The sequence below is a fragment of the Takifugu flavidus genome, chromosome 1 (genome assembly GCF_003711565.1).
Source record: "Takifugu flavidus isolate HTHZ2018 chromosome 1, ASM371156v2, whole genome shotgun sequence".
Lineage (NCBI taxonomy): Eukaryota > Metazoa > Chordata > Actinopteri > Tetraodontiformes > Tetraodontidae > Takifugu > Takifugu flavidus.
In genome coordinates this window covers 26,872,387-26,892,576 of record NC_079520.1, presented here as the reverse complement: position 1 = coordinate 26,892,576, position 20,190 = coordinate 26,872,387, and the positions used below count along the sequence as shown (strand labels likewise).

The 20,190-nt window shown below is 50.3% G+C and overlaps 2 protein-coding genes across 3 annotated transcripts; both read left to right on the top strand.

The window, feature by feature from the left end:
- The first annotated feature begins 2,417 nt into the window (after nt 1-2,417).
- Nucleotides 2,418-7,889, top strand: dusp3a (dual specificity phosphatase 3a). Its single transcript, XM_057052396.1, has 3 exons — nt 2,418-2,798; nt 4,747-4,979; nt 5,670-7,889. The coding sequence occupies exons 1-3, from the start codon at nt 2,611-2,613 to the stop codon at nt 5,897-5,899; spliced, it is 651 nt and encodes a 216-aa protein (XP_056908376.1). The 5' UTR covers nt 2,418-2,610; the 3' UTR covers nt 5,900-7,889.
- On the top strand, nt 5,758-19,382 carry sost (sclerostin). 2 transcript variants are annotated; one of them, XM_057052422.1, is made up of 3 exons: nt 5,758-5,875; nt 15,356-15,585; nt 17,198-19,382. In XM_057052422.1, exons 2-3 carry the CDS (start codon nt 15,357-15,359, stop codon nt 17,599-17,601), a joined length of 633 nt encoding a protein of 210 aa, XP_056908402.1. In that variant the 5' UTR covers nt 5,758-5,875; nt 15,356; the 3' UTR covers nt 17,602-19,382. The 2 variants fall into 2 exon arrangements, with proteins under 2 accessions (XP_056908402.1, XP_056908391.1); XM_057052411.1 differs by lacking the exon at nt 5,758-5,875 and adding an exon at nt 12,657-14,487.
- The last annotated feature ends 808 nt before the right edge of the window (nt 19,383-20,190 follow it).

The following is a 20,190-nucleotide window of genomic DNA, read 5'->3' as shown; positions in this document are numbered from 1 at the left end:
GTTGTGGTTCCGTCCCCGACGTGCTCCTAATTCTTCGCTGACCTTTCCATGATCCTGAGGTGTCTGCGTGAAGATTACGCTCAAATTTAATCCAGCCGCCCCCTCGGGCAGATGGTCATATCAATCACGCCCCCCCCCCACACACACACCCCCACCAATTGTTGGAGTTCTCCTCCGGTGGAACCTTCTGTTGCTTCGTCTCCGCTCGCGGAAGACAAATAACCTCCGGCCATAAAAGGCAGCGGCTGACTCTGACCCCGGCGATGGTCGCGGCGGATAAAAGAGGCGTGACGAGAGGTCGGATATGCGTCACGAAGGCCTCCATCTGGATGATCCACCCCAAAAACTGCAGCAAGTGTGCAAATAAAACGGCCTTAATTTATGGTTGGCGAGATCTGCTGGGTCAAATAAACCGGCTCCATGTCCAGGCCGCAGCAGGATTTTCTACCTCTTACCCCCCCGGCTGTTAGCCACAACGGGTCGTTTCTAATCCAGCCTGGGCGATCGGCTGGTGTTGGTGGGGGGGGCTCAGCTGCCCCCTCGTCCTATTACCTCGTCAGCCGGCATCGCGGCGCTTAAAGCGTCAATAAAATGCACCTAAATCAGAGTTCAGCGGCGCCTCCTCTCAGCCAGATGGGCTCGGGGCGCCTCTTAATCACATCTCGCCCCTCGTAATTTACCCGTGTAGCATTTTGATGTCATATTATCCCTGATCCGTCTCCTTTAATTAGCGATAAAAACCAAATCAGGCCGATTGGGGGTCCTGGTTGATCCACGCTGGCCTATCAAAAAGAGGTGGAAACATAAACTTAGATCCTACAGGCCCAGACTGGTATATTATGCTACAAGGCTAAAGCTAATGACCCATTGGGGAATTTATGGTAAGTAAAGTGTTTTTCTTAGGCCAAATCTGGTATTTATCGCATTTGATGCGGCAAATGTTGGCACCAAAAAACCCGGTTGCTGGGTTACATACAGTATGTAGCAAGCAAGCTAGCTAGTTAGGCTAATGGTGACAGGTTACATACTACAGCATATAGATATAAAATTTTTCTTTTTTCTTTTTAAAACTTCAAAACAGCTTCAAGAACAACATCAAAGACCACGATTGCATTGATGAACATCATGAGAAGAGATTAAAGCCTCTCCTACATCACCACAACTGGGAACGGGCCTCGAACACACACACACACCACACACGCACACACACGCACACACACGCACACACACACACACACACACACACACACAGGTGTGTGAACAACAAGGGCTTGAATTTCGCTCCATAAGATCTGTTGTTGCCATGGTTTTGTGCAGTATCTTCTTGCGTCGCCATGGAAACGTAAAAAAAACAATGGCTGGTGTGAAGCTCTCAGCAAAGTGGGTCAAGAACATCCAAGTCAGGTAAAGTAATTTACGGGTCGGGCAGATCTCAGCGGGCCCCTCAGACCCGCTTGGAAAACCCAAACGCGGTTTCGGTTGTGAGGAACCGCTGGTGGGACGGTCGGATCCGATCAGAACGGAGAGCGGTGCCGCTCATGGGTGAGCGCACGTTGACCCGTTTGACCAAACCTCCGAACACAGAGGGGCCACGAATGAGAGAACCGGGCCTCAGATGTCGGGTGCCGCTCTGCGTGAACATCGGTCTCCACCTGCTGGCCGGTGGTCGGAGCGGCGTGACCGGACCCCCTTCCCCCCCTTCCCCCCCCCCCCCCACAACTCTGCGGTCCGAGACTCAAATGAGCGTTAAAATTACGTTGCTATCCCAGTTTCCAGTGACGTCACCGCGGCCAGGTTACTCGCGGAGGATCGTTGCTGACACCTGCAGGTGAGCGGCGGTACTGCACCCACGAGGCCCCTCGTTCATCCGAGACGTTTCACGTTTTCTTTTGTAGCGTGTGAATGAATGACGTCACCCCCTTTGATGTTTTTTTTTTTTTTTTCCCCCCATCAATCTACTATCATTTTTACGTGTTTGTTTGGCTTTTGGCGGGCTTTTATACCTGCAGACGCGCACGAACGTCTCCTTAATTCGGATTAAATTCAGCTTCAGTTACACACAAACCCGTTAACAGCGGACGTCTTGGTTCGTCTGCTAGACCCAGTCCAGTTGTGTCCGCTCCTCCTGCGGTCCAACTCCGTCCCCGTCGGACCGTCGATGGGGTGTGTCTGCCGGCGGAGAGCGTCAAGTCAGCGGGGAATAAGCAGGAACAATACCGGAAGTTGTAGAAAACTCCTCTTGGAGTTAAAAGCACACAAACGCTGCTGTTGGAAATAAACCGCGTTTTCCGGTGTAAACCCAGAGGATGAGACAACTCTGTGGTCCTGGAGATAAAAACTTAATCATTTGTTTGGTTCTTTTTCGGTTTCTCGTAGCTTGTCGGCTTTTACCTTGAAGGAATTAACCGGAAACAGAATTCAAACTCTCCGCTAACTCGACGTCATGTGGCGGGGCGACGGCGGAGCGCTCGCGCCTCCAGACACCTTGTAGACAGGCAGACGGCGCGCGCACGACTCTCGCAGGGGGGGATAAAATGCACGCGAGCCACCGGGGGATCCTCGCGAGCGCCGAGCAGCGGGTCGTCTGACGAATTCGGGAGAAGAAGCGACATGAAGAAGCACCTGAGTCCGGCCAAGCATCCGCCGCCGCCGCCGCCGCCGCCGCCTGGTGTTCCGGCTCCGGGCGGCGACGTGACCGTCCAGCAACTGAACGAGCTGCTGTCGGACGGCAGCGGCTTCTACAGCCTCCCCACGCAGCACTTCAACGAGGTCTTCCCCAGGATCTACGTGGGAAACGCGTGAGTCGCCTCCCTTCCTCTCCGCCGTGTTTACAGGTGGGACGCGGCGACGGCGGTGTCGCAGCCGCGGATCACGCGCGCAGGGCGGAGGCGACAAACAGCCTGTTGTCCTCGCGAGGGGAAGGAAAAAACAAACAAACAAACAAACGAATAAAAACACCACCAGTGGCGGGAGGGCGACGTGCGTCAGACAGGTGGACGTTGCGTAACACCGTCGTTCATCGTGGGGATGAAAGCAACGTCGAGGGTAAACAGGTAAACAAAGGCAGGAGCTCGCGGTCACCCGAGCTGCAGGAGTAAACCAACCTTATTTGTCAGTTCAAAAACAACAACAACAACAACAGGCTGTTTGGCTGTTAATCAGTTCTAACTGACCTGTGTGCTGATCAATACGCTGTAATTGATCAGGGATTTTAACAAGGGAAGGAAAACATCAATCCAGATGTGTTCTTGTGTTGCCTGGTTGGTGTTAAACTGCATTTCTAAATCATTGAAATTGATCCAACCCACAAAAATAAATAAATAAATAAACTGAAATATTCTGGATGATGTTAGTTGGTAAAGTCACATTCTACCCCGACGATGCTGCGTTATATTTGTACGCATTAATCTGTGTCTGCGACAGGAAGTCACGACTCGCTGACTCCTTAAAACGACGCTAACGCGTGCTGATCGCCCGATTAAACGTGCAAAAATAAAATCTACGATTCACAGAGTCCGGCTGGTGGGCGGCCGCCGCTAGCGGGGTGATCCGGGGGCCCGTCTGAGGCTCCGAGGCTACAAGTGGTCGGTACGTTTTAGGCGTACGGAACGGTTAAAGGGGCGTGGTTTAAGGGGGGGCGGAGTCATGGTGAAGGAACATGATTCCCAGGCAAAAGCTTTGCCCTTGAAGATTTCATTCCTCTGAGTTTTCATGGCTTCCCACAGGAAACGAGGCCGCTGGCCCACTTTTTCACTCTGAATCTGTGGTTTCGAGACACTTTTTTCCAGTTCAAGGTGGAGAGAATTCAGGATTTTTCCCTCTGGATTAATGAAATTAAAGCTCGGAGGACGGTCTCGTGGCGGCGGCGCCATACCGGTCACGCGGAGCCTTGGTTCGGTCGATACCGTCGCCCTCCAGAGTGTTTCTAATGCGCGTTGTTGTGGAAGAGGGCTCAATCCTTGCTAACCCGCCGTAGCCTAGCCTGATGGGTTTTTATACGGATTTAGTTTTTTTTTATAGAAGCTAGCGTACCAACGGTCAGCTTCATTCGAGGCCCTCACATCAGAGGCTTCGGGAACCGATCGTAATGATCAGCGGGGGCTAAAACGTTCCCCTCCCCGTGTGATGGACGCCGCCGTCGGTCGCAGCCCCCGCCGCTCAGGGTCACACGTCAGGTGTGGCTGTTGTTAGCGCGGTAGCAGCTGTGCGCAGCCTGCTCTTAAATAATGGATGTTCAGGGACTGCAGATCCCACTGCGAAAAAGGTCCAGGTAAATGTCAGCAGCGCCGTCGGTTCCTGACTTAACGGCCTCTGACTCGTGCACAAGCCGAGCAAATTCCACGGGGCGCGCACGTCAGCAACTCCTCATCTATTAGCAGGGAAAAAAATAAGGCGTTTTAACGACGCGTCTGCCTCCATCGTCGCGGCGACGGCGATGTTTTACGAGGTCCCAGCACCTCTGGGGAGTAGTTCAGGGTCACCCGTCCTCCTCGTCGGCCTCGACTGTAAACACGCAGACAAGCACGTTGACATGTGCGCGCGTGTGATGCCGCTGCTAGCATCAGTCATGCTACGGTAATAGCGACGCGATCCTCCGCTATTCGGCAACGGGAAGAAAAATAACCTGGCTGAGCTTTTTCTGTTGTGATCGCGATTTTCCTTGCAATTAGCGCCACCCAGTGGTAGAAAATGCAGCGGCTTTTGGGTAAAAAGGTGCCAAAGTGACCCCTCCCCTCCCCCCCGCAGGTTCGTAGCCCAGAACACGATGCGCCTGCAGAAACTGGGCGTGACGCACGTCCTCAACGTGGCCGAGGGCACCTCCTTCATGCACGTCAACACCAGCGAGGAGTTTTACGCCGGCACGGGCATCACCTACCACGGCATCCGGGCCAACGACACGGAGCAGTTCAACCTGAGTGCCTTCTTTGAGGAGGGGGCCGACTTTATCGACAGGGCCTTAGCGCACAACAACGGCAAAGGTGAGTTCATGTCGCTGACGCCCAACTGCGAGGTTCTCTAGCACGTCTACGCAAACCCGTCCCTACCGGCCACGTTGGACCCGAACGTCCCACCGGCAGGATTGCTAATGTTAGCTGTCGCGCGCTAACAACCCGTCGGCGATGAACAGCGATGCTGCGTGTCTGACAAGAGGATACAGCAGAGTCGACATCGATCCGAGGCGGCTTTATTGGCAGCAGCTGCAGACTGTTGTGGGTGGAGGTCGGAGGAGGTGGATGGGAGGACGTGAGCGGAGGAGAGGAGCGCCGCGAGGGCCGCGGCGTCGGGTTTCCAGCGAAGTGCAGAATGGGCAGATCTCTGCTGCTCCCAGGGGGGTTTGGGCCGGTCGGTAATGAGAGTCAGAGAGAAGCCCGACGCAGCAGCTTTAAAGATGCTTCGCTTCGGGAGCCAAACTTCTGCCGAAGCGGAGCAGTTTCACATGTAACGAAGGTCTCGGGTTCCTTTATTTGTTCTTATTTCTGGATCTTTGGTGATCCACTGAGATCTGGAAGTGATCAGCGCTCGTGCTGTGACCGTCTCTGCCCAGCAGGGGTCAGTGTTCAGCAAGAGTTGAAGCTTTTCTGACAGAAAACCTGCGATTTAGTTTTGTTTTGGGTAAATTACTCAATTTTCCCCGGATTCTCTCGTTGATCCCAACGTTGCCTCCGCAGGGAAGGTGTACGTCCACTGCCGGGAAGGCTACAGCCGCTCGGCCACCATGGTCGTCGCGTACCTGATGCTGCGCCACAAAATGGACGCCCGCCTGGCCGTGGCCACCGTCAGGCACAAGAGGGAGATCGGCCCCAACGACGGCTTCCTGCGGCAGCTCTGCCAGCTCAACGAGAAGCTCTCCAAGGAGGGGAGGCTGAACGGGGAGGTGGGCAGACTGAAGAGCAGATGAGGGGGGGGGGTCCTCCTCCCATCATAGGCTACAGCTGCTCTGACTGACCCCTGCAGCCCGCCGTGACCAAACCAGCAACCAGTCTGTATCTGTAGATAAACACGCTCACACACACTCAAAACGCGCTAAACCTTCATCCTCCACGTCCCTCAAGATGACAAACGAGACCCGATTCCCAGCTATAAGGAATTATAGCACAACCATTCCATAGTTTTCCACTGCCGGGACCGTCGCTGGTGTAGAACAGGCGGCTCAGGTCCCAAACATCCCATCAGAACACGTAACGGTAACGCACAAAGACCCGCCTCGGAACCCGCGGTGGCTGGCGCGGACGCGCCGTCCGTTGCTACGGTAACGGCTGGACGGGTGCCGCCCGCGTTGCGCGGCGTTCCAGCAAACTTCCACTGCCGATTCCCAGCCGTTCCACCAACACCTTTGCCTCTCGCTACACGCCGCTCACGGCCGCGACAGAACGCTGCGGACGCCGTGGCGGCGCCGCCTCCAGATACGTAGAATGTAATCAAAGCTAATCGTCTTGGCGTGAATGCGCCTCAGTAACGGCACTATTTATCCCTCCTGATATATATGTACACGTATGAATATACACATGTATTTAAGTGTTGACATATATGAATGTATGAGCACTGTCTGTATACCGTGTAGGTTTCGTCTGTACGTCTTAATATATCACGTTAGCTACATGTTAAACACTTAAGTTGATGCGTTAGTGTCCGTCGGTTACCGGCGGTAACCTGCAGGGGGCAGTAGTGGATCCACGTGGCTCTTCCAACCTCCCGCCTAGGCGTTTATTAGCGGGCCAAATGTGGGCCGTCAGTAAAGAGGCGTCCGGAGGTCGTGAGCGTCAGCGCTAATCTGATTGAATGAAACCCCAGAAGTGGAGGGAACATTAGCACGGGAATAAGAACAAGGCTAGCTGCCTTAGCAACGCCGGCTCCCGGTGCGTCTGCAGGTTGATATCACCGGGATTTTAACTAGTTGTTACTAGTTTTAAAGTCGCGTAAAACTGCTAACCCTATTAGCCAGAATAATTTTGCTTCCACTTTGCGGAACATTCAACCGTTTGTAGGCCAGGTGCCGATTTATGTGTCGCGCTAATATTAGCGCGACACGTAACGTGTTGTAATGAGTAGTTAGCGTTCAAAATTTACAGATTCTCAACAATAAGAATTGACATTTGAATATTTAATGACAGCAGTAGTTTAGCTAGCGGTGTGGTCCATAGCATTAGCTTGTTGTCCCATGTGAACACACTGCCCCCTGCTGGTGCGCGCAGGTAACACCCCACCTCTTTTGTTTCCCATGTAGCGTCATGTTGTGGTTTGTCCTCCAGCTACAGGCGATATCGTGTTCCCAAGAAGGTGAAATGCCACTAACGTGCGATGTTAAATATCCTGAACGTGTCACGTGAATTGCTGCAGTCCAACTTCTTCACTGATCCCGGATGAGTTTTTGCGTTTCTCCTCCAATTTTAGGAGGATTTCAGTAGATCAGAGGTTCTTTATTTGCTCGGCTGCTGGAGGGATTCATCTTAAACTGGAGTGCTGATTGTAATTCATGGTCCCAGTTTGCTGAATGGTTAGCAGGAGGCCCCCGCTGTGGTTTAAGCTCACAGAGGAACGCCAGTTCGGACCCGCGGTCCCGCGAGGGGGATCTCAGCCATCTGGAGGGAAAAACCTGGGAACTCTGACAGCCGATACCTGACAGGGTGCAGAGGGAACGCTCCAGGGAGCCCAGAGGGCGTCCGTCGCCGATGCCGCCGCAGACTCACCCAGAAGCCTTACGCTGAAGATGGATTCCTCCGATGGCTTTTTTATTTTTATTTATTTTTTTAGTTGGCGCCTGCCCTCGGAGCGGGAAGCGCCCGGCTCCCCGGCAGACCCGGACCAGGATCGAAGTGCACTTGACTTTAAATTGCTGTGTTACTTTTCTTCTGTCTTAACAAATAAACGGCTGCGGTCCTGTACGCTAACACCAGTGCTGCGTTTCCTTGACGGCCTAAAATCAACCCGGAATCATCTCCAGGAAAACTAATGATTATTAATCCCACCGACTGCTTGGGGAGGGGGGGGGGGGGGGTTAAATGTGGGTGCAGCTGCAGCAGGACTCCACCTCTGTGGTTTTCCTGTGATATACTGGCTGCTGTCACACAGACGCATTAGAGACCGGAGGTCAGGAACGGGGTAATGAGCTGGTTTCAGGAGCGGGATGATGAATAAGCGTCCGCGGAGAAGCAGGAAATTTGAACAAGCCTGGAATCAGAATGCTACAAAATTGCGGAAACTATTATCCGGCTCCTGTCGGGACGATTAGATGGGCTTCGACCAAATCAGGGGGTGATTGTTCTAAGATTGCTCTGGCTCCTGGACATGGAGCTGAGCTCCGGAGCGCTTTCCACCCTGACAGAGGTCATTTTTCCTCATGGAGGCCTTCAGAGATGTGAAAATTAGGCTCATTAGAGTCTCTGTGTGCCCCCCCCGGTAACCTTTGCAGGGTGAATTCACACCTCTGAGCGCCGTGACAGCCTCAGAACCCCCACCCGGATGAAAAAAACTCCCGTTTTCCACATCTGCAGTTGCGCGTTTCCGCCACCAGGTGGAGGCAAATCCTCGTTTTAAACTGCAGCGAGTAAAGGCCAAAAACAGGAACTGGAGACAAACCAGATGATTTCACATCAAACACGGGAGTGAGATGAGGAAAAAGACAAAAGCTTTAATTTTATGCTACACGTGAGTTGCGCGGAGCACCTGGGACGGTTCGGTGTTACAGAGCAGCCCGAGGTCGTCTCCTCCATGATTAGAGCAGCTGCAGACCCCCAGAAGCCAGAACCCAGACCCTTATTTCAGACATCCTCAGTGTAGTCGTGGGAAAAATTAAGATTTTAGGAGGAACGCTACAAAGCTAAATTTAAACGTAGTGTGATTTTGATCTTTCATGCCAATAAAAAACAAAAAAAAAATCAAAGTACGTGTTTGGGAAATCCAATATGTAACATTAGTGTTAGTAAATTACCAACGTGAGCCAGGTCAGGATCGTAATCATTCTTTAAAGCAACATTTTGACACTAATGGAGGGCGTCCCACAAGGCCCGGGCCCCGAACCCTTTAACTTTGTACTTTCCAGACGCAGCGTGCGATCTGCAGGCTAACCAACATTCTCCAGAACCTGAGCCGCAGTCAACATCAACACGTCAATCAAAGCGGAGGAAACAGGAAGTGGCTGCCGCACGGAAAGCAAAATGAACTTTTGTCGGGATTCCGGAGGGTTTTCGGAGAGTCCACCTGCTAGCTGGATCCCAGCGCTCGCACCCGGGACGTCTGATGGAGAAAGAGCATGTACCGCGGCCTCGGGGGAGCCGGTCAGGAAGTGGCTGCGCTGGAACGGAGGGATTATATGTTGCAGCAGGTTGGAGGGCCCTCTGGGGCCCCCGGCTCTCATCAATAACACGGTTCCCTGTGATGAAGTGCCATTTCTTTCAGCTGCGCGACTGTTTACAGCGAGCGGCCGGAGTCACGGCCGACTCGGTTTTGGGTTCAGCTTTGCTTACAATTCCAATAAAATCGGAATTAAAACGTTGTGCTTAGCAGGGAGCTTCAAAGGGGGACGTGCGCGCGGCGCTCGCGTTTGAACAACATGGGTGGAATCTTGGTTTGATGCTTGTTTATGGGAGGAAATGATTCATTTCTCCCCTCCCATAAATTCCACAGGCTCATCCATCACCTTCCAACAGGACTTCACTCACTGGACACTTTCAGACGTTATTGCAGCCAATAATTTCCCGCTCCTCCGCTTCACGTTGTCAAGTCAAACCAAATCAAGACCCCGTCTTTAGCTCCCCCCACCACACTCGGCGTCGGGGGATAATTTTTAGAATAGAAGTGGATTTTCGAGCAGAGGGATCCTCAGATCCGCTTCCAAGTTCCTGCTTGTTTATTCTCAATTTTACGATACCGGCTACGCCGCCTTGGCCCTGCCCACCTGCAGATTCGAGGATACAACTGCCAGATTAGGGCCTCTTCTGGTACCGAATACACACAAAAACTGTGACTGAACATCCACGAGGAACCTTGGGAGGAACCTCTTTAACTGAAGGGGTACTCCTCGGGCTACTCCATTCCCTTACATCTAGGGGCAACACTCTATTTTTTTAATTTACGAAATCCATTAACGTGCAAACCGACGGCAGTTCGGATCAAGAACAACCGAGACCTCTTCCCGGAGGTCCGACCCTGAACCCTGTTTCGAGTTCTGGAACAGACTTGTGGGTAGTTAAAGCTGTGGTACCCATGAGGGTGCTGGAGCGAGCTGTCGCAATATTAACTAAAAACCTGCTCTTTATGCTAACGCAGTAAAGAGTTCTGCATCCCTGGTCCAGTCCTGTTACAGGAATTCTGTTGACTCTTGTTTTAATTGGCTCCAGATGGGCTGTACCACTTAATTAGCATCACCTGCTCAAAATTAACGGCCTTGTATTCGTAACGCCGACACGTCATTAGTGTGCAACATTGTTTAGGGGTTCCCGGCTAGCACGTTAGCGCAGCTTTTTTAGCTTTATGTGTTCAAAAAAATCTCCCCTGACATCTGATGGTACCGAGATCCACCTCGTTGTGTTGGAACTGGGCCTCGGTGATCCTGATTGCTGCGGATACTCGCTCAGCCGTAGCGTGAAATTTCTGCCAAGTATGTAAGCAATCCAGGCCGAGAGAGCTTCCACGTGTGGTCACACTTTGTGAAAAGGTGCAGGAAGGCAACATTTGTGTAGACAACAAAGGCTGGACTCTGTCAGGAAGCAGCACGCTGGGTGGGCTCGGTGCTGGCGGCGGCCCCGGCGCCCTCGCACGACGAGCCGAGACACGACTCTCCGAGTTTACTGGGCCTTTAAGGGATTAAATCCCAGAGCGGCGGAATCTTCTCGCCGCTAACGCTCCGCTTTTATCCGTCCAGTAAAAACCGAACCTTGAACCGCGCCGCAAAACCTTGAAAATATTGACATTAGCGCCGCGACTTGCGGCGCCGCGCCAGACATGATGTGGAAATATTCTGGGATACCTGCAGGGTCGGGAAAAATTTGCTGCTTTCACCGTGCGGATTTCTCACTCGACACCGACATAAATCACAACGGGCGAGAGCGGCGGCGCAGCCGGCGGGAAAGTGAAGTTCGATACTTGCGCCTGAAGGCAGCTTAAAGAGGCGCGAACGGAAAAGTTCGTAAAGTACTTTGTTTGGCACCATAAGTGAAATCAGATAGGAAGAATCGACCCTCCGGACCTGATTTAGTCATCCAAAGAGTAAGAAACAATTCCCACAACTAGGTCCCAAAAAACCAATCGCGCTAGTTTAATTTCTTCTGGCGAAACCTAGCATAGCAATCAATAATTTTCCATTTTAATTTTAAATGAGTTTTGTTGTCGTAAAAAGTGGGAAAAGGGGGAGTCGCTGATACGACAAGCGTGTTAGCGCTGAAAGGCGTAACGTTGCCACCTCAGCAAAGCTTCATGATTGTAATTGCAGCTCTCGTGTCGGCACCGGTGCCTCTTAACAAACTCTACGTTTTTCTGTAATTTCAAAATAAAGCGTTGCGGCTTTAGTGGGTATCCGCCTTCATGCCGAAACGCCTGCAGTTGATGAGCGTCTCTGTCAGCAGCGGCGGCGGCCGACCACAAATTGTTGTTTATGCAGCTGTTTGTATCGCGATCCGACAAACATGTTAATTAGCGAACGTTTGAAGTGTCGCTGCACGTAGTTTGGAAACTAAAGAGGGAAGCAGTGTTTATGCTAAGCTAGGTTAGCGGTTCTAACACATTTCTAAAACTGGTACCATCGAATTGCGAGAAACTGTTTTTGTTATTCTCGATTTTGGCCGTTAAGGCGAAGCATAAAGTGCGTAAAACGAGGAGTTATGACGCACATGTACATTTAGCTAGCATGAGTCACTGCTGCGCCGTGTTTGTGGTCCGCTCTGTTGAGATGTTTGCTTTTTGAGCTAATTACAATTTGAATTTTATTACATTTTGTAGCTAACCTAATGCGTCGCTATCCAGTTTACATTTTCATGTGTTGTCCGATCATTTCTTTACGGTCTCCACTTCAATATTTACATTTTTTGGTTGTGTCACTTGTTCATATGTAACATCGCAGCCTCCCAAGTCAAACTCAGCCAGCCGAGAGCTAAGGCGCACATGCTAGCACATTCCAGTCTTGAATTTATTGAGAATAATTTGTCGGGTGATTCCTTTTAAACGCTAAAAATAACGTGTGGTCGGGCGGCTGACTGGCAGACGGCGTGCTGGTGGTGAGCGGCGCTGTCTGAGGCTGAGGATGGTTAGCTAACAGCTCCGTGTGGTTTCTGGGGCCCAGTCAGTCTCGCTCCCACAGTTCCCACCGCTTGGCTGCGAGGCGACATTGTTTCTTTCTATTTCGGTGAGTCGCTCAACAACGGTGGAAGTAGCGGAGGTGCGATTTACGACCTGTCGGCTTTAATCTCCTCCTTTCATCTGTGGAATCCACGTGAAAAGCCGTCGTTGGACTTCACGTCCCACCGTTTATCGGCCTTCCGGCGACCTTCCTGCCCTGCGCCAGACTTTAGGCTAACGCACGCTGGTGAAACATTAGAACATTAGCACAAGTAAACTTGACTGTTTCCTTCAGCTGGTGGTGAAATTCTATTTTCATTACAGACACGGATGGTGTGTGTGTGTGTGTGTGTGTGTGTGTGTGTGATATGTGGAGTGACGGAGAGCAGAGCTAGAATCAATAATGGAACACTCTCAAATAGAGCCCACGGGCAGCAGCTGAGCCACATTTTTACTTTCATGCTTTGTTCCTTAGCGTGTTTGAGCCAGTTCGCCTCGATATTGCCTTTAGATCAAAGGGCTTTGCGGGTTCTCACCCTTAAATCGTTGGTTTTCATACGTTGGCCCCATTGGATGAACTTTTAGCCCAATGTTTTAACTTTATATCTAATAAAGTTTTAACGTTTAAACCAACCCCGGACCAGATCAAAGACCAGGGTCACTGGGTCACTGGAGGACAGGCTGGACGGGTCTCCGTTCAGAGCCTAATGTTCTGTGGGAGGAAACCAGTACCAGGACCTGGAAGAAACCCAAACCAGAACCTTCTATCTGTGAGCTGACAGAGCAAACATCTGCTCGGCGACATCTCACCTCACCGGGACCAAATTTGTTCCTTTTTAAACGGTTGTTTAACCAGAAACCGGATCCTCTGAACATCTCCCGATCCGCACCGTAAATCTGCAACGTCCCGAAGAGGCTGTAATGCTTTCAGGCTGCTGCGGGAACGCCGCGGCGTCCGTCACTGCCGCTGTTGCCTTTTATTGGAGGTGATGTGCAGCATCTTCTGCAGAGGATCTGGATCCTGTCTCCATCCAGACGGATGAGGTCCGTGAATCATCTCCCGGTTTATCTGAAGAGGCAGCCTTCAAAGTGGAAACAGGCAACCTCAGATTGACGCTGTTGGCGCCACCGATGACAAGCGGATTAGAGGAGGAGCGATTGAAGCCGGAGACAACAGAGGATGAAAGTCGGATAATTTATTCATCCGGCTGATAACGGACACATGAAAAGTGGAAGCAAAGGGTTCCAGTCCGCCGTGGATCGCAGGTCAGCCTTGATTTTCCAGAGAATCAGTCAGCAGCGCCGATGATGTCACCTCCTGAGAGGCGATATTACAGGAAAGTGGCCACTGTTTCAGTTACACTGTAAAAATGGAGAATCCGGAGCTCCGACGGGTCCGTACAGAGGTTCTGGTACGAGTGGGATGGTTCCTGTCGAGGAGACCAGGAGATGGAGCAGAGACACTAAATTCAGAAGGAAGGATGCAATCAAAGCTGCTGCGTGTGGCCACAGGGACCATCCATCTTTGGCAGGGAGACGTCCCCAAATGTTCCTCATTCAAACTTTCAACAAGAAAAAGACTCAAAGAACGGATGAAAAAAAGTTTTCAAAGGGGTTTTATTTCCCAAACCTGGACCAAAGTAGCTGAAACCTGATGTTTTCGTCTCTGAACTCATTTAGCTGCTTTAAACAATTTATTCTTTTTTTTTAATAAATCCTGGTAGTTTTTAATTCCATAAATCAACTACGTGTTGTTGCCAACTCACTTTCAGATTAATTACTTTAACCCGAATTTCCATTAATCTACCAGAAAGTTGGAACGTTTCCTGCGGCTTCTGCTCTCTTTATTAACCAACATCATATTTGCTGATTATTTAGGATCAAACACGCTTTAGTAAACACGAGTCTTTTTTTGTTCCAGTTCTGTGTTGGAACAAGAGAAAGAGACGAAAATGTTTGATTTACAGCGCCCACCGAGGACTTCCGCTCCTTCTCCCACCGTCCTCCAGGGGGCAGTGTTCGGATAAAAGCCCCTCCATCTGTCAGCACTCTGTCACTTCTCCGGGAGCCGGTGGGAGCCAAGAACCCAGATCGTGTAGTTTTATTTAAACCAGACACAGAGGACACGGAACCGATGGGGTTTTTGTAAGATCTTTGCTCGATTCAGACCAGGAACATTCTGAAAACCTCTGCAGGAACAGGGAGAACCTGAGGAAGGTCAGTCTGTCCTGAACCCCTGACAGCTCCAATAAACGTGATCTTAGTGAATAAATAGTTAAACCCGGTATTAACCAGGCGATGACGGTACCGGTGCGTTTACTCGAATCTTCAGTTCGGTACCGGGCTCCGGTTTCTGCTCCGTTCAATCACGTTTTAAAAACCCAAAGGAAATTTCCCCTCATTCTTCTTTTTCTGGTTCTCAGTAAGAATTTTGCAGGAATGTCGATTTTTTTCTTCTTAATAAAACTCTCACTGTGATCCTAAAAAAAAATTATTTTTGATTTTTTTGAGCCCCAGAAACCTTTTAGGAAATAAATGTAATACCTTTATTTCTGATTCCTTCAAATAATTGTAATAAAAATATTTTCTGCTGCACTGGGTAAGTGTGATCTCACCGACTGGTGTTTGAATCAATTTAATAATTAATCATATTCAGAAATGACAAGCAAACTGCTCCTGATTGAGCAGGAAGTGATAGTGGCTCCTCTTCCGGTTAGCAGATGACAAATTAATGAAAGAGTGCCGCGAGCACCCATATTATTATTATTATTATTATTATTATTATTATTATTATTATTATTATTATAATTATTATTATTATTGTCGGATCATTTCTCTGCTAATTCTCTAACATTCTTATGTTTAGAGCTTTTCTCTCTTCATCCTCTTAGTTTCTCAATGAATCTCTGGCTCGCGCAGGTTTGGCCACGCCTCTTTAATTATCGATGTGACGTCACTATCTTAAATACTGACGCTGCTCTCTCACCCATCTCTCTCTCTCTCTCTCTCTCTCTCTCTCTCTCTCCCTGGTGCGCGCGTTACTTGTGCCGCCTCTCGTGCGCCCCGTGCCATTCGTCTCGTGCAGCATGCAGGTGTCTCTGGTCCTCCTCGTGTCCAGCTCTGCGCTCGTGCTGCTGCAGGGATGCTGCACCGCCGCGCGCGGATGGAAGGTGCTGAAGAACGACGCCACAGAGATTTTACCGGACTACCGGGAGCGGAGTCCGCACGAGCCGATGACGCAGGCGGCGAACAGCAGCAATAACGGCGGGAACCGAGCGAAGAGCGGCGGGAGAAGCACGAGCTCGGTGACCTACAGTGAGTATGACCCGAGACACAGGTGGATCGCTCTCTGTCGATCTATCACAATTATTAAACTCCAGATTTATAAATAGTTTCAAGCAGTTTTATAGAGTTTATTTTTTCAGGTAAATTGTCTCCAATACTTTGAAAATAAAACAAACAAAAAAAATGTAAAATTTGACAAATCAAATAATTTATTTACATTTCCGAGTTTGTTTATCGGCAGAAAAATGGTTGGCTTTGAATTGTTCTGTCATTTTTATTTTATTTTATTATTCCTACCGATTGCACTTTTATTTTGATGCTGATTTCTGATTACACACACGTAGGTGTGTGTGTGTATGTGTGTGTGTTAAAGTTTTGGGGGTTTGTTTGAGGGCAATAATACACACACACACACATTGTTGTGGTTTCTTCTGCGCTGTTATTTTTCCGTACACTTCATTGTCCAGGTTGTTTCCGTCTCTCTTCATACTGGTCAAACTGGTCAGACTCCCATTAAACATCAGCTGTTCACTAACAACAACTCGCTTCCTGCTTTTCGAACGAAACAGTCGCTGTTCGGGATGTAACTTTTCCATTTTCTTCTTAAACTCAACCTTTCCAATCAAAAGATAACTAGCGCGTTCGAGCCGCCACGGCAGGCGTTTTACTAGAGTCCGGAAAAGCGCGGAAGAGCACCGGCCTCTGTTTTTTTGCGTGGATTTGCAGCATGTGTGTTGAGTTTGGCCCCAGGAAAAATAGAAAATCCCCAGATTATCTTCCATCTCTCCAGTTTTTTTATGTCCTGGGATGGCCTCTCGGGGTCACGGCGGAGGCTTTGACCACCGCCTGGCCTCGCCGAGGTTCCCGGCTCACGCAACTGTGCGACTGCTGCATTTTTTCCCACCAGCATTAATGGCTGTTGACTGTCAGAGAACTGCAAGATTCAACCTAGAGTCCTGCATCAAATACTCAAATGTACCCATATTTGTCAGAGTATCGAAAATACTGGAGACTTTTTCGGGGTCAACCGCTGCGGTGTGACATCGTACGCGCTTTACTAAAAAAGATCCGGTTCTCCTGAGGAAGTCACCTCTCGTAAATCCTTCTTCAGCCTTTTTTTTCCCGCAGAGGAAACAGATCCGAGGATCTTTTCGTCCTTGTTTATGATACGCGGGACAATAACCCGATCGGATCGCTCGGTCTGTGCGGGATGATGTTTTACATTTTCCTGATGTCGGCAGTGCCGTGTGCCAGCTTTTCCCCTCGGCTCAAAATTCCATATGGTTTGATGAAGCTGTTTAATGGGCCTCCGCTCTGCATTTGCTATCAGCTGATTGCTAACAGCTGGATCACTGTTGTCTAGCCCCCGATCAGAGTTCGGATCTCGGTGCGCTTAAACTGTATTAGCGGAACAAAAGCTAACGTAGAATTTATTTGTGCTGAAAGGCAGCAAAGTAGATTTTCGATGTTTTTACGCTCAGCGGTGCAGGGCGAGAGAAGCGTGAACTCACAAAGCTGCTCCTTTTTTTCCGTTTATGTTCTTACCGTAGCTGAGTCGACCCGGCGGTACTCCCGTTCTTCAAAGTGTTTGTGTTGGGCCGAGGCCACAAGTGTAACGCTGATATTGGTCTCTTTCACCCAGGTGCCTCGGAGCTGAGCTGCAGGGAGCTGCGTTCCACCCGCTACGTCACCGATGGATCTTGCCGCAGCGCCAAACCCATCAAGGAGCTGGTGTGCTCGGGCCAGTGCCTGCCAGCGCACCTCATGCCCAACACCATCGGCCGCGGCAAGTGGTGGCGGAGCAACACCTCGGAGTACCGCTGCATCCCGGCTCACTCCAGGACCAGGAGGATCCAGCTGCAGTGCCCCAACGGCAACACTCGGACTTACAAAATCCGCATAGTGACCTCCTGCAAGTGTAAGCGGTTCAGGGCTCACCACAACCAGTCGGAGGCCAAGGAGGTCCTGAGGAGGCAGCGGAGCAAGAAGCGCACGTCTCAAGGACGGAGCAAAAACAACACGCCTTTGATTGACAATTCATACTGACGCGACCCTGACGTGAGGCGTCATACATGTTACACAATGCAGCAACCGACGCGTCGCCTTCGGTCAGGGAGGAGGCGCGGTATGAACACTTCACCAGAGCAAACTTCAGCTGCCGGGCTGCTTTTTTGCCACCGCTCTTTGTTTTCCACGCCATTTGTCAGCGTTTCTGTGAACTCCGCTTCTTTGCATGACCAAGCGAGACGGCAACAGGGGCTCGCCACAACACTGCGACTGCGTCTCGTTGGATAGCGAGTATCCGATCGCCCCCAACGGATCAACACCTCCCTCAAACAGATTTCATGTTAGCATAATGAGAAGCCCTCCCTGAGGCTTTAGGTCCATCTGTACAAACATCCAGCGGATGCAGAACCGCAATGATTCGTGGTGCGGGTCCGAGCCGAAGGAGGCGGTTGTAATCCATCTCCTTGTGCGAAGGAGAGACTAGGAACTGTGGGGAGACTCTGGTGGTGGGACTATAGTCACGAGACACCCCTGTGAGGCCACAGCCACACTAACAAGGATATTCTGCCAAACTGTTTAAGTGTTTGGGCTAGTTTTAATAGCAACATTAGCATAACTAGAGACAGGCCTTTTTTGAAAACAAACTGGATTTGCTCCAAAGGTTGCTGACTGGGCTTTGTTCTGGAAGCCGAACCACAGAATAAAAATCCCGTAACTGAACAAAATATAGAAAATGACGTGGTGAGTCTTACATGGTCCAAACCATAGCGATAGTTTATGCTTTCTGTTATACTTCATAACTTTGCTACTAGCTAGATTCCTTATCACAGTACACCTAAAGGAGTCTGTGTAGCTAGCCTTAAATATCCATGTTAGTGTGCACGTGGCCTAAAGTTCTCCAGTTCACGGTAGCCCGATTCCCGCGAGTCCGGAGACAGCCAGCGCGAGGAGGCCAGGGCTAGCGTCAGTCGTGCGACTCGTCTTAATTACCAAACGAGGCCATTTCTGAGTTCTTTCAGTCCTAAAAAGCCATTTCCTCCCGCTGGTTCCTGTTTGCTGGTGCACGTGTGTGTAGGAGGCATCAGAAAATCTGTGCGCCGCTGTCCCGTTCCCCTCGGGGCAGAGCGCGCTCCAGCACACCCACGCCGGAACTCATTTGCAGCGGGCCTGAGCGGAGCAGCGACCAGAGCCAGAATCCAGACCGTCATGTTTCCCTGCAGGATTGCGCCTACTCTGTAAATAGCTCAAACAGGAAACGACGGAATCGAGAATCAAACAATAATTCCAATTTTTTTCGACTGGTCGACCCCGATGGGAAGAGGAAGCCCGGGTGCCCAGAGTGTTGGTGCGGGCCCCCTTCCTCACCAAGCCCATGTGGTTGATGAAGAATATCCACAATGTTTCCACTTATTGTCAGCACCACCGCTGTTTTTCCGCTCATGTTGCTTCCTGATTTCGGTCGTCTAAACTGTCCCAAACGTGTTTGCTTCTTTTTCCAACTGTATGTTTGAAATAGCAACTGGAATGGGTGGATGAGTGGGTGGGGGCTGTCACGCTAGCTGAGAGCCGTAACGTGATTGTACATATACCTGTGTGGTCCACACCACCTGACGGGAGTGTTCATGAGTGTGTGGGGGGGGGCTGTTTCCGACAGACAAATACGGACTGTAATGAATGAACTGCATATTTATTTTTTCCACATTTAACTTATTTATGCAACCATTTTGTAGTAAAGAACAGCCATTATTGTCATATACATGATATAGACTAATGAAATACTGTACAGTACACAAATAAAGTCAAAGCAGATATATTTGAAAGATGTTTTTTTTCTCTGATTTGCACTATAACGTTGGGGTATTTGAAGGTTACTACAGATGTTTCTGTTCGCCGGACTTCTCCTCTCTGCTCACGTGACCTGTCAACATCTGCCCTCGCTGCCTCCCCTCCCTTAAGGCTGCGCAGGCCCGATCCGCTGCGAGGTTGAGAGTTCAAGCCCCGTTCCCCGTCCTTGCTCTGGGGATGCGTGTCATATCTGGAGCGTGCTGCGCTGCCGCCGAGGCTCTGGACGCGGATTACGAAATCCAGGCGCAGCAGAGCGAACCCGACCAGATGAGGTGTTTACTCGCTGCTTTATCTTCCGCGTTCTTTTTAATTAATCTGACAAGCGATGGCCAAACAAACGGCAAACACAAAACAGAAGATCGCTGTGGCAACTGCGGCTAGGCGCTCGGCTCTCGCCGTGCCAGTAATATTAGATTTCACATCATCCATAATGCGCCGTCATTATGTCACATCGGAGCCTGGTTTCGGAACAGAACCGGCACGTCATGTTTTTTGTCAAATGTTTCCCTAGAAGCCAAAAAAAATCAGATTTCTCAGCGGCCCATAAATACGCCGATGCTGACAAAAGTTGGGATATCTTGAAAAGGTGCGGCTGAACCGCGAGTAACCCGGACAGTCGCGGATGATCTATTTCTGACAAATGCAGCGAGTCTGCAACATTCTCTTCAACACCAGCATCAACCACCAGATTTCCAGTACCAGGTGCGGACGTCCCAGAGGGCCCGCGCTCTGAAACTGGACTCGGTAAAGTATAAAGTTCACTAAAAGTTCCAGCTCGGCTCT